The 13,936-nt window shown below is 39.3% G+C and overlaps 1 protein-coding gene across 1 annotated transcript in view; it reads right to left on the reverse strand.

Moving 5' to 3' along the window:
• LOC123241729 overlaps positions 1-13,936 on the reverse strand; it is a 61,355-nt gene that overhangs the window by 13,320 nt on the left and 34,099 nt on the right. Inside the window, exon 2 of the mRNA XM_044669286.1 lies at positions 6,482-6,789. Within this exon, the coding sequence (XP_044525221.1) occupies positions 6,482-6,789 (308 nt within the window). The remainder of the gene's footprint in view (positions 1-6,481; positions 6,790-13,936) is intronic.

Raw genomic sequence — 13,936 nt, forward strand, 5'->3', positions numbered from 1 at the left:
CCCCCCCGTCCTCTACCCTCAACCTGGCTTCAGCTCACTTATACCAGCTTCACACGGACCCACTCTCCAGAATCTGAAATTGAATTCCGTCCTCTTTAGATCAGAGACTGGGCTCCGGTAGAGAGAGAAGGAAAGAGAGGCAGAGAATAAAAGAAAAGGAGGGAAAGAAGAAAAAAATATAGGGAAGAGGAAGAGGAGGAAAGACAGAGAAAGGAGGGAAGGAGAGGAGAGAGGGGAGAAGAGAGATACAGAGACAGAGAGAGAACCCCAATTTCATGCGGTTCAGGTTCCATACCAACTTTCTCTAGCACGATCCCTCTAGGGAAAAAAAAGTTTTGAAAAACATTGCTCCATACCATTCATTATCAATCCACTTTCCACTCCGGAATCTCCTTGACGAAAGTGTTTCTAGGTTCTTCCTTTTCTTTTAGCTAAAGTTAAGAGGAAAATGATTCTCCAGAGGACTATGGGGGCAATTTCCAAAACTTTTTTTGTTCTCGAACCTCACTCCGACTTCTCCAAATTAAACTTTCATCTCAGTTCCTTGCCTCCCTCCATCTTCCACCAACCTAATTTACCCTTGGGTAACAGATTTTTTTGCCCACACTATGAAGTGGAAGAAAGGTTACAGGGGTGCCTGTGGAGTCACAATTCATGACTCTCAACCCACAGAGACCCACGGTGGTCTTTCCCCACCCTTTAGCCCCACATCTGGTTGCAAGGCCTGAGAGAGAAGCGTCTCGATCATACTGACACCCAAGACCTCAACTTCGCAGGGAGTACCGCCCCATTAAGAATTTTAATCCCAACAATGGAAAGAAGAATAATTCTTTCAGAAGTTTAACTAAGTTCCTTTAAAAAAAAATCTTTTTTTTTTTTTAAAGAAAAAGAACGACCTAGTTATGGCGGGAATCTACCAGAACTCTCAAGGGAGAAGAAAACTAATTTTCTAGTTATTATTTCTGGCATATCGATATGCACTTCTAACTCTTTTCATTAAAACATTAGCCATTCATTTACTATTTTAAGTTGCCCTGAGTGGTTTAGGGACTTCACGCCCTCTCCTTCCTTGAGAATCAAATAACTCAAAAACTGAATTTTATCAGTTGTCAGAAAAGTGGAATTTTCTACTTCGTTCCCTCCTTCCCTTCTTCCTCCCTCTTTTCCTTCTTCCCTCCCTCCCTCCCTCCCTCTCTCCCTTCCTTCCTTCCTTCCTTCTTTTCTTTCATTAATTGATTTGCCCAGGATCACACAGCTAGGAAGTGTCTGAGGTCNTTTCCTTCCTTCCTTCCTTCCTTCCTTCCTTCCTTCCTTCCTTCCTTCCTTCCTTCCTTCCTTCCTTCCTTCCTTCCTTCCTTCCTTCTTCCTTCCTTTTTCTTTCTGATTTTGCTAGAAATAGGCATCAACTACAGTGGTCTCTTCCTTCCCTCTTTCTGTCTGTGCTAGCATATCCACTCATATTATTTAAAATAAGAACACAGGAAATGTTTTATATTTTAGCGAGGAATGGAAACCTCCCTCCCACACACATTTTCTGAGTTTAAGGCATTTAAGCATTACTGAAATATGTACATTATGGAATTCTGTATTTACATTTTGCCATACGTAGGCTTTATGGGTTTGGGATTATATACTCTCAGACTGGGCGAGAGGTTTGCTGCAGAATGGACGATTGTTCTAGTTTTATAGTTGCCTTGTTGAAAAGGAAAGGAGAGAGAAAGAGGAGGGAGGAAACGGGGAGAGGGTGTGAATGACATTAAAAGGAAAGATCTCAAGATTCAGAGTAATAGGGTTGTTGTTTTAATATCTTAAATTAATGTTTTCCACCTACTGAAAAAGCAGTATATGTTTCAGCAAAGTTTGTAGATGGAAATAAAGTGACATACTCAAGTTTTTGGTGTTTTTTTTAAACTAATGATAATAGTCTCAAAACAGTAAGACTCTCTTGGAGGAAAAAAAAATGCTAATAAAGAATATAAGATACCAGTTTCTCCAAAACCTAGTTTGTCCAGTCAGCTAGAACACAGTGACATTCAGAAAGTAAGACTACAAAGATTCGTTTAAAATATATAGCGTTGAATATATCCTTGCTCTTCTGTGTGTGTATTCGTGTCTCAATCTCTATCTCTGCCCCTCTCTAACTTCCTTCTCCTCTATCTCTCTGTGTTGAGATCTCTGACTCTGTCCCAGTCTTTGTCCTCCCGCCCTCTGTCTCCTATATCTCTGGGTTTCAGTATCTCCCAGTCTTTTTTTTTCTCTCTGCCAATCTCTCTGTCTCTGTTTCTCTGTCTCCCCCTCCCTACCTTCCCTTTCTCTCTCCCTCTCCACTAATGCTGTTAAAAACTGACGATTGATTTTGTTTGTTTTTGTTATTTTGAAAAAGTGATGAAAAGTCTAACTTGGATACCTCTGAACGAGTCTCGTTTATTTTCAAAATGAAAAACAAGACAAGATATCCCTTTTTAAAAAAGAAAGAAAAAGAAAATCATGAAACTCTGTGTTATGGAAGAAATAATGAAAGGGGACGTTAGGAAGTGGCGGACCATATTTTTTTTTTTTAAAGAAGCAAATCTTTGTTTTAAAGGTGCTGGGCAGCTAAAGAATGGAGTCTCTGGAAATGGGAGAATACTAAAGAATTAAGCCCCTGCTTTCTAGAACTGGGTAAAAAAGCTGCGAATTTTCTAGTGTCCTCCCGGATCTGTTCTGCACGCCTGCGCATACACTCACAAACATGCATACTTCTGAGTCCGCTGGAAGTTGAAAGACCACGTAATTGTTCAAACAAAGGTTAACCTTCCCCAAAACATCTACCGCGTAACTCTAGGCTTTTCACACATTCAGGCCTAAGATCAAGTCCGCTCTGGGACCAGAGCATAGAGTGAAAAAAAAAAAAAAATCAATTCTCTCTAGAGATCCCAGGCTCTGCTCACTCTCTTTAAAATGCAATCCTAACAGAAAGTGCCAAGTTTTCTTGCCCAGTCGAGGTATGCCAACGTGTGCTAACCTCACCACAGGCTAGGGTTTTACAGAGAGAAATTGTATGGTCCACGAGCATAGATTGCCTGGAGAAGAGCATTTTTCTGTTTAAGGATAAGATACAAAGGAATGGAAAAAATTTTAGCCCCCCTCCCCCCATACACACCTGCGCCTACAAACAGACGTGGAAACGCACCCCACTTCTATGTCCATAAAACTTCCTTATTATGACTATTGGCTCCCTGACACCAGGTCAATGATGTATTGAAAATACTTAAAGCTACAGGATGCTCTAATTCGCCTCTTGGTTTTGTCTATTCACTCAATAAATCTACTTAGATGAGAACTGTGTGCCACATAACTCACACGGGGCACATATTGTAGGTCATTGTCACAACAGGTATAAATAAACTAGTTTATTTGTGCACGAAGCTCTCCAGTGTTCTCTAAAGGTTTCCAGGGGGGACCTCGGGGAACAATTACTTAGGATAATATCAATAAATAGATATTATCCCCCTCTATCTTCAAGAGAACTGAAAGAGCATTCGTGGTTTTCCTTTTGATGAATCAGAGAAATATTTATGAATGGGTGTTGTAGTTGATAATTTTCCTCATTTGCAGGACAAAGAACGAACAGTTAATAGAGTTTCATATTCAGAAGGAGAATGAGTGTTTCTTTTACCCATTTCTACCCCAACCCTAAATGTATGCTTGCAAGCAGGATTTTAAAACTTCTCGGCAAATGAGGGAGCCTATTCCCCCCCAAACCTAAATAGAATGACTTTCTAATCAAAATCTATTTAATTAGCTCTTAATTGAAGAGAAGGATGTTGTATTCTGTGTGTGTATGTGTGCCTGGGCATGTGTCTGTCTGTCTGTCTGTCTCTCTGTCTTTCCCCCCTCTACATTTCTCCCTTTGCCTATCTCCCATATTCTTCCCCTCTCTCCTTCATCCACTCCCACCTTTCCTCTTTCCTCTCTCCCTCCCAATTCTGAGGCAATAAGCATGGATCATTGTACACCAAACGTTTCCACTCCACCAGCATACTCTTGAAAATTTTTATTGGATTACTTGAAAATGAGTACACACATTTCAGACAATACCCTCTCTTAATCTGGATCCATTTCAACAACACGTAATTCCAAAGACAATTTGTATTAATAATGATGGGGGCAGTGTTAATGGCTTTCAATTTTTGAGTGTGTTTTTAGCGACAATCATCTCTCCCCTCCCAACATTAAATATTTATAAGTATTGATCCAAGGTTTCAGGATTTTACAGACGTCTTAACACATTTCATAGAAGAGATTTTTTTTTTAATTTAGAAACCTGCCTCTGTATTCCCTTTTATGCTGTTTATTGATTTAAGCAAACATCCGTGTTTCAAATGAGGAGCTAATAGATTTTCATTAAGACAGGCTCTCTTAATCCAGATTGCGAATGGATATGATTGATCTAGTCTACAGACTCTACAGATATAATATTAATAAAGAGGCTTGTAATGGCAGAATTTGCTTTTCTTTCATCAGGGAAGGGTAGTGGTGTTTTTGTTTTCATATTGTCTTCACCCTTTCTGTTACAAGTTTAAGAATTTATTTGGGGGCCAATAAAACTATTCATAAAAGGGAAATGTATTTTGAGCAGTACATATAGAATCAGGAGGGATTTGTATTTGCTTTGTGGGTCTCTTCAATGGAATTTTTTTCTTACTATTGTTTATCAGCTGTATATTTTTTCAGTATATGGTGAGAATTAAAACTTTTTCTTTTCATATCTAATCACAAACTCTTATTTTATGTTTTATTTAAGAAAAATATTTATAGGATAAGCAAAATAGTTTTCCACCAAAGGACACCTAAAATTGAACATTTTTCTAGAGGTCACCACTAAAAACAATAGGTTAATTTTCATTCATAAAGGGCCTGGATATTATGCATAGAATATTATACCTGATGAATAAATTAAAGCATTTACAGTGAGCAGTTTCTACCATAATTAATGTAGTGTGAAATAAATCTTCCCGACATATTTTGGATTGCATTCCAATTTCTGGCAAAAGCCACAGAGCGAAGACATCTAATTCAAGCTGTTCCTTTTTCTTCCCTCTCCACCTCCCTCTTCTCCACCTCCAGCTGCCCCATTAAGGTTCATTTTGTTAATGGAAGATTGCATTTTATGGAAAATTTCCATAAACTCCCAACTTGTCTTTTTTTTTAATCTCTTTTAATCCTCGTCTCTCAAAATACAACTGAAAATGGTATAAAAATCCAATATCCAAGAACAGTGCATTGGACTTTCTGTAAGAAAATATTCTGTGACTATGGTGAATCACCTCAACAAAAAGTTATGCACTGATAAAATTTTGTGCTGCCAAAACCTATATTGCTATTAGCCACACAACTAGCACTTTTGCAGGAACAGACAAGTAGTTATTATTCCCTCAGTAATATGCTGGGCACGCTACAATTTAGTGGTCTGCAATAATGATTAATAAGTCAAAAGGGCACATTTTCTTCTACTCTCTACAGCTCAAGGGACTCTTGTGGGGGTATGTCTTTGACTTGAAGTAGGAATATTTACACATATGTATGAAGTTAGGAAAATAGAAAAGTACAAGACTTACTTTTCCAGTTATTTCCCAGTGATTATTTCAGTGAACTGTTAGAGTTTCCGAGTTCACAAGGAAGATTTACTAAATTATTAAGATTTCTAGTAGAAATATAATGCAGTAGAAAATTATCATCTCTTGGGGGGATTGTATATCATTTGATGTCAATTTCCAGATGTTATAACAATCTAGTACATTAAGTTTTTCCTATAAGAGGTGTTAATGAATTATATAATCACTCCCAAGTAGATAATCGTCCCTTCTCTAGACTTCGGTAAACTGTATGTAAAGTTGTGAAATTGTTATAATATAGAATAATATGAAAGAATCTAGAGAATGGTTAATACAGAGACAAAGGAATAATTCATTTCCAGGAGAAAACTGGTGGGGGGGGGAGGAGGGAGGATTGGAGAGGTGAGGGGTTGGGTAGGGGAGGGAATCCCTGAATTATCTTCTAACCTATTGTCTTAAGTTATGTAAACTTCCCCCCCCCCCCATCTCTTTCTCCTTTATCCCAATTTTCCTTGTTTCCCCAGGTCCCCGTCTGTTTCGCTGGCTATTAAAGAATTGCTTAGTATATGGGGCTAGAACCAACGTTCATAGGTATGCGCTGAATGGCAGTTTTTGAAATTGCCGTAAGTTATACTTTATTTTGCAGTTTCAACTCCAAAAACAACCAAAAAAAAGTTTTCTGAGACACAGAGAACTATACCATATGAATATTTTATTCTTATATATGAATGATGACGATTAGACTCTGAGCTGATTTCTTAGAATCATAGAATGTTAAAGATTAAGAGGACTTTAAAAAATCATTCAGTGACTAGTCCAATCCTCTCCTTTTACAGTTGTGGAAATTGAGACCCAGAGAGGCAACCACCTTGATCAAGACTCACGGCTAAGTGGAGGAATCCCCTAGAGCCCTGGTCATCAAAGGTCTTGTCACTCCGGCCCTGTAATTGCTGTTTTAGTACTTTGATGCTCTTCAAGGCCTCTGATAAGCTTCGGATTGTTTTTCCCCCCTCTCTGCCTCTATCCCCCTCCTCTCCTCCCATCAACGAGGGAAAGTTAGTGAGGTGCAAAGGCTGACTGTGGAAAGCAAGCTGCCTACTTTCTCTGTCTGGACGCAGACAATAAACTGTGGCAGCCGAGTAGCAGAGGAAGAGGTAGTGGAGCAAAGGTGTGCTGACTTTGGTGTCAAAATCTGGATTCAAATCCAGCTTCTGGCACCAACCGACTATTTTATCAATCTGAGCAACTCACTTTTTCACTCCTTGGACAGAAAGTTGAAAGAGTTTTCTTCCCTCCCCCCTCCATATCAATAAAATCACCGGGCTGGAATAACTAGGAAAAAAAAAAAGTTCAAAGGTAGCACAATGCTATTCTAGGAGTCGTTGTATAAGGGGAGGGGATGGGGAGGGAGGACAGGAGGATGGTGTGGGATGAGATATGGTCAAGGTCAGATTTGGAGGAAAAACCACTGAAAACAAAAAGAAAACAAAGTTATGGAGGTGTTAGGGATCCCCTCCTTTTGCTATATGCTAATTTAAGAAGTCCAAAAGGTGGTGCAGGGGCAGTTTCAAGAGTGGGCTCCATTCTGGCCAGTTTAGGCCAAGTGAGGGGAGGAGGGTTGAGGGTTGAAGAAAGAGGAGGGCCCATTTCTGCTTCCAGCCCCTTTCCACCAGCTGCACAGCCTACTGGCCTGAGGCATGGCTTAGGGCAGAAAGCACAACTCGACCTGGCTGGACAGAAGCCAAGAGCCCACCTTAGAGCTTAAGACTCTGCTTTTTGAGCTGAGGCTGGGGGTGGGGATGGGGAGAGAGAGGGAGGAAAAGAAGGGAAGAATGAAAGGAGTGAGGGAGGGGGGAAGGAAGGAGAGAGGGAAAGGTGGAGCGGGAGGAAAAGAGGAGGGAGAGAAAGAATGAAAAGGGGAGGCAGGAGAAGAGAAATAGAGGAGAACAGGACAGAAACCAATGGGAGAGAGGGAGGATGGTCAAGAGAGGAAGGGAAAGGAGAGAAAGATTTTTATCTGCTGCTGCTTTTGGTTTTGTCCTTTGGTTTGGGGTGTTTTGTTTTGTTTTGCTTTTTGCCTGCCCCTGTGGGCAGGTGAATGTGTGGGAATTCTGTGGAACACTTAGGATGGCAAAGATGAACTTGCATTAGCTCCAGTCTGGCACTCTACACACAGAAAAGAGGAAGAGAAACCTATTCCTAGGTCTCTAGGCAATCTTCTTATTTCCCTCTCTCAGAGCCCAATCTGTCAGGCTTTTACGTAAAAGCTGGTATTCCAAAGACCCAGAAGTTTCCAGCTCAAGAAAGATCAGAAACACCTCTTAGAGGGCTTTGGATAAGCCATTGGCTAAGCTTTGGGGCTCAAAGAACCAATTGCCCCTTCTTAACCAAACCCTAGGGGGCACCAGAGAAACTCTTCTGGCAGGTTGGTACAGAATCAGCCATTGCCATTTCAGCGTGTCCCAGACAATCTAATGCAGAACTCTGTTCCTTCTCATAGGGAGATGTACAGAAGACATGAGTTGTGAGCAGCTGTGTGGTACAGCAATGTAGTGACAGACCTAGCTGCAGGAGGACTCATCTTCCTGAGTTCAAATTTGCCCTCAGATACTTCCTAACTGTGTGACCCTGTTTGCCTCAGTTTCTCATCTATAAAATAAGCTGGAGAAGAAAATGGCAAACTTTCCAGTATCTCTTGCCAAGAAAACCCCAAGTGGGCTCATAAAGACGTGGATATGGCTGAATAATAAAAGATACCACTTAGAGTCCACTACCCAAATAAAAACATTGTAATGAATCCTGGTTGGACTCGGGGGATTAGAACTCCTATCCTGTCTCTACCATTTAAAACCTACATTCTCTTGGGCAAGTGTTACAGAAGAAGAAATGCTGGGTTTGAAATAAGAGGACCTGGGTTCAAATTAAGCTTCACTTTATTGCATCTGTTACCTTGGGCAAGACTCTCTGGACCTCGTTCACTCGTTTGTAAAATGGGGAGTTGGAACTAGATGATGTCTAAAGCTACAATTACTTGATGAGTAGTAAGTCTTGGGTTTGCAGGCCAAGATCCAGGTTTCAAAATAGGACTTTCTACCTCGAAAAAAGTCACTTAATTCTTTGGACCACAATTTTCTCATATTCATTTTCCAGCATGGAAGGAGTTGGTGACTTGTAAGGCTCCTTTCGTTTCTAAATCTCTGATCCTAAGACTCCACCACCAGAAGAGGAAGCTCTGAGAGTACCTACAAGGAAGAAGGCATTCAGAGAAAGCAGTTTCTATTGCCTTAAGATATTCCTTCAGCTTTGCTCTAGAACAGTGATGGTGAACCTTTCAGAGATAGAGTGCTAGGCCCTGGCCCCACCCCACCCCTCAGATGGATCACCATGCCCACCCCCCTCCCCAGAGACTGAGTGTCCTGCCCCTCTTCCCCACTGAGTGCCAGGCACATCCCAGCCTCCCTTACCCCACACAGGGGATAAAGAAAGTTCTCCCATTGGGCTGCTGGGCAGAGGGGTTGGTGAAGTGAGGAATGTCCTCAGCAACTAGGGAGAGGGGAAAAGGAGTGGCATGATCACTCTGCTCCCCTCCAGCTCTGCTGCCTGTAAGCTGCCCACCTTACCCTTTATGTGCTTCCATTGGGCTGCTGGGCAGAGGGGTGGGTGATGTGAAAAAAATGTTATCAGGCACAGTGAAGAGGGGGAGGGGAGCAGCTCCCCCAGAGTCCTTCTGCCTTTGTAGTAATGAACTCTGAGAGGTTGGGGAGGAGGAAGGATGGCCGTATGCCCACAGAGAGTGCTCTGTGTGCCATCTTTGGCATCCATACCATAGGTTTGCCATCACTGCTCTAGAAGAAAGTCATTGGTACACTCTCCTGCCCCCACATGAGGACACAATAGAATCTGCATAGTTTTACTTCATTAATCCTCCCCTCTAACTGAAGGAAGTCCTTCATAGAATATGACTAGATACATACTTATATGTGATACATGCATACATTTCATGTAGACATATATTCCATGTGTATTGTATAGATCTATATTCCATACAGGTATGTTATATATAGCTATATTTATATGTGTATAACATACATGTATGTTATATACAGCTATATATAATGTATATTATATAAAGCTATATTTCATGTATATATACATTTCCTATATATATATAGATATCTTTCATATATCTATATCTATCTATATCTATCTATCTATATATATATATATATATATATATATATGAAACAGATATCTCTCTTTCCACAGGATCTTTTCCTGACTCCTACAGTTCAAGAATAGAATTCACACCGCTCCCAGGAATAGCAGGAGCTAACAACAGGTAGTTCTGTGGAGTTCTGTATTGTAGTTACTCTCATTTGATCTATATAACAATCTTGTTAGGTACTATGGATATAATTATCCTCATTTTACAAATGAGGAGACTGAGTTTAGAGAGGTTGGAACTTACTCAACTCTGGTCAAACAGTAAAGACTAGGATTCAAACTCAAGTCTTTCCTGACTCTATTTCTAGGATCCATTCCATTTCACTAGGCTGTCTACTCTTCTTTGATTAAAAAAAATGTCTTGACCTTGGGTTGAAACTATAAAGGTTATAAAGGTCAAAGTATTCCTCTTACTCTTATACTAAACCATATGCTGGCTTCTCATTCCTTGCTAACTGTCTTCAAGGGAGGCAAAATAGAATTGTCCTGTAAGATCCTAGCAATGCTCCTACTTTTTGTTAAGTTCTTTGTTTCTGGGTCATTGTGGTAGAAAGAATATTGAACTTGATGTGTGTCCACTAGAAAAAGTTTTGACTTCTTTGGGGTTCAACTTCTTCATCTGCAAAGTGAAGAAGATACTTGAACTCAAAGGTTTTTGAGAAGAGAAGACTATAGAAATGTGGATTGTTGTTTCGGCAAGGAGACCAATTTCACCAATAGGGCTAGGCACTCTCCCAGTTGACTGGATAAGATTTGCCTGAGGAAAGTCTTAAAGAAAATAGCAGAGAAGTTGAAAGTTTTCTCTGCATAAAGGAGACAGTTCTGAGAGGATAGCCACATTAGACCCATGGCTTCTTGACATTAGGCAGAACATCTCTCAGTCATTATAAGCTTACAAAATTAATTTGACTGATGTGGCAAGGGGATATTGATCCTAAGAACCTTTTCTGTACCATATAGAAACTTTCTGTTAGAACACTGGATAATAACCCTAATGCTGATATAGAGTTTAGAAGCCAATATAATCAAATCCTCTGTTTCAGATGAAGAAACTGCAGGTCAAGTGAATTGTCCAAAGCCACATAGATTGTTAAGTATCAAATGCAAGATTTGAACCAAGGTGCTCCTACACCAGACTGAGTACACTCTCTCCAGTTTGGAAGTCTCCTCTGGTTATCTTTTCTTAAGACTAGGTCTTTCATAACTATATTATGATTATTTTTAAACTGTCCCCTGCTCTACTCTGGCACATGTACTTTGAGACCATCCACCGGAGAAACAAGAGTATAACAGTCTTGGCTCAAGATTCTGTCTCTCTCCTGTTGTAAAGGGCAGAGCAAATTAAATACCAATTACTGCAAGCAGTAAAGTGCTTTTATTGCATGAACTCTAGTTAAAATAGCTCAGAATGATTTTCCCCCTTTAGAGGAGAAAGGAAAGGAAAGAGCCCTGGAGCCAAATCATGCTTATGTAGGGTGATCTCTTGAACAAGAGCCAAGGCCAGGAGGATGTTTTCAGTTACATAATACAGTGAGGCAAGTTGTCAGTTGTGGGGATAGTGGTTACTATGGTGGGCCAGCCCCAACTTCTTTTTACAAAGAAAGTCATATTGTGTGGCAATGGGAGCAGTATCAGGACTAGGAAAGGGAAAGAGGGAGGTAGCTATAAACATTTCATCGAGGTTTTATGTGGCTTCTATAAAAAAGCATTCATGTTACAAGTTACATTTATTTTTTTTCACATTATATTTACAAGTAATTTTTACCATCACTTTTACCAGTTACTCCTCTTAGCCATCTTGTTGGGTGGCTAGCTATTGCTTTCGCCCTTTGACCAATGATGTAAACGAAGCAATATGGGGTCACACTGCAAGTAATTGGAGGAAAATTGGCATCAGACCTTACATTCTTTGAAAATACAGGTTGGCCCAATTGACCTTCAACCACAGACTTGTCATGGTTGAAGTCTACTAGAGAGGCACTTTGAAAGCCTGTATTCAAGAGGGTTTTTTTTCTCCCTGAATTGATCTGGTGGAATTGGGGAGCACACTCTTTAAGTGCATGTTAATATCATGTTATACATGTGGTATTGCCCCAATTCAGTAGTTCCCAAACTTTTCATCTTAATATATTTATGTAACCCCCTCAAAACAATGTGTATCACACACATAACACACACATGCACACAAATAAGATACATCAGAACCTAGAACAGAAATTGAGATTATGTAACATTACATCTGGTTTCTATTATATGATGTTATATTTACTTTCTAGAACTTTCTCTTTCTCTCGAAGAATCATAGATTTAGAGCTAAATGACTTGCCTTCGATGCTTAATGACATCAACAAAAATCAGAAATGGAACATTAGTCCAGAAATGACTTGAATTCATCTTGAGGTGTTTAACACGTCACTCTTCTCTCATTTCAACAGGTGACCATTCTTCCCTCACTTGGTCTAAAGGTTATACTTTGGTCCTTTCCTTAGAGATAATTAGAAGAATGCCATATGTACTTGAGTCTGATCACTTCAAAATTTCTGGTCATTCTCTAGAATCATTCCTCCATAAATCTAATTCTAGATGTTAATAAAATAATAGTAGTTCACATTTATAAGGTACTTTAAAACATATAAATTACTTTGCATATATTATCTCAAGTGCTCTCCAAAGTCACATGAACTGAGTGTTATTATTAGTCACTTTTTATAGAGAAGAAAACAGGCCCAGAATGTTCAAGTGACTTGTCCACAGTCCTGCAATTAACCCATAAGGGCTCTAGGTGGGATTCAAACCCTGGTATTACTTATTCCAAGTCCACAAATCTATCTGTTAAGACTGACTGGCTCTCTTGAACAACCAATTGGTGTGAGCTTGTTGTTCTGGTCCTAACTGAGATGAATTCAAGAAACGATATATACCTGCAAAGAAAGGAACTTTAGATTTGAAAGGACAGAAGCCTAAGAAAAGTGGGGGTCATTCCTTCTAAATATAAAACTTTCACTAGTTTCTTCTAGAAAGCATCTTACTAGTTTTCTAGCATACCCATTGATTTAGTTTGGTTTCCTTTCTGACTTTCGTTGTTTAAGAGAGACCAGATTGCTACAACAACAAAGAGCTGTTCCAAGCTAATTATCTGCAAGAGGAGAGGTTTTCTGTAGATGAATAAAATCTAAGAATGCTTGAAGACTAGACTTGACTAGACTTAGAAATGCAGAGGAAGCCGAGACTCTGCCATGTGTTCTTCAGCCATTTGAAACATTTCTTTCTCCTGCCATACAAGTTTGAAACTTCCAAAACAATCATTTTAAGAATGATCTATTTTTGTTTGCATATGAAATTCTGTTTAAAAAAATGCCACAGGCAGAAAATTTGGGTTCCATATTATGTACTTCATGAATGACAACACAAGGAATGTGGCCTCGTTAAAATGGATAATTGCTCTAATTTTTTTTTCCAATTTGTGAGAATTTGGCAGACATGCTATTGTTTCGCCGGGATCCCAGATGCACCTACTTCACATTCAAAGTGACAGATTTGGATTAAGAAACTGGTGGCTTCTTCATGACATAAGTGTTCTCCCTTTATCTGCTGATCAACCTTGGAACCAGAGCTTGTAGGCAAGCTAGTGTGGATTATTCAGCATACTGATAGCTGTCCTTTGCCATAAATCAAGTTTTATCAGGTGACCAGGAGTTTTATATATATATATATATATATATATATATATATATATATATATATATATATATACATACATGCATATACATATATATATATACATATATATATGTACACACATAGCCTACACTAATATTACAAAGAAAAGGAATGGCTAAAGAATAAGTAACTTCTTTTTTTAAAAAAAACTCATTAAAAACAAAAGCTTTATTAAAGCCCAAAATTGCACTGAGTTTTGAAACACCCTTTATATATTTGCTTAAGTCTCTGAAACTAGATCCATATATGCACAAAAATATAAATTACATGTATAACAATTCTATGCCTGTTTGAAAAAAAGAGATAAAGACAGAATTCTAGATAGCAACGATCTATTTGTCTCTAAAAGAGGATAAGATGACTTTCTGTCTAGTGAAGACAAACTAAAGTTATTG

Source organism: Gracilinanus agilis, chromosome 3 (genome assembly GCF_016433145.1).
Source record: "Gracilinanus agilis isolate LMUSP501 chromosome 3, AgileGrace, whole genome shotgun sequence".
NCBI classification, from domain to species: domain Eukaryota; kingdom Metazoa; phylum Chordata; class Mammalia; order Didelphimorphia; family Didelphidae; genus Gracilinanus; species Gracilinanus agilis.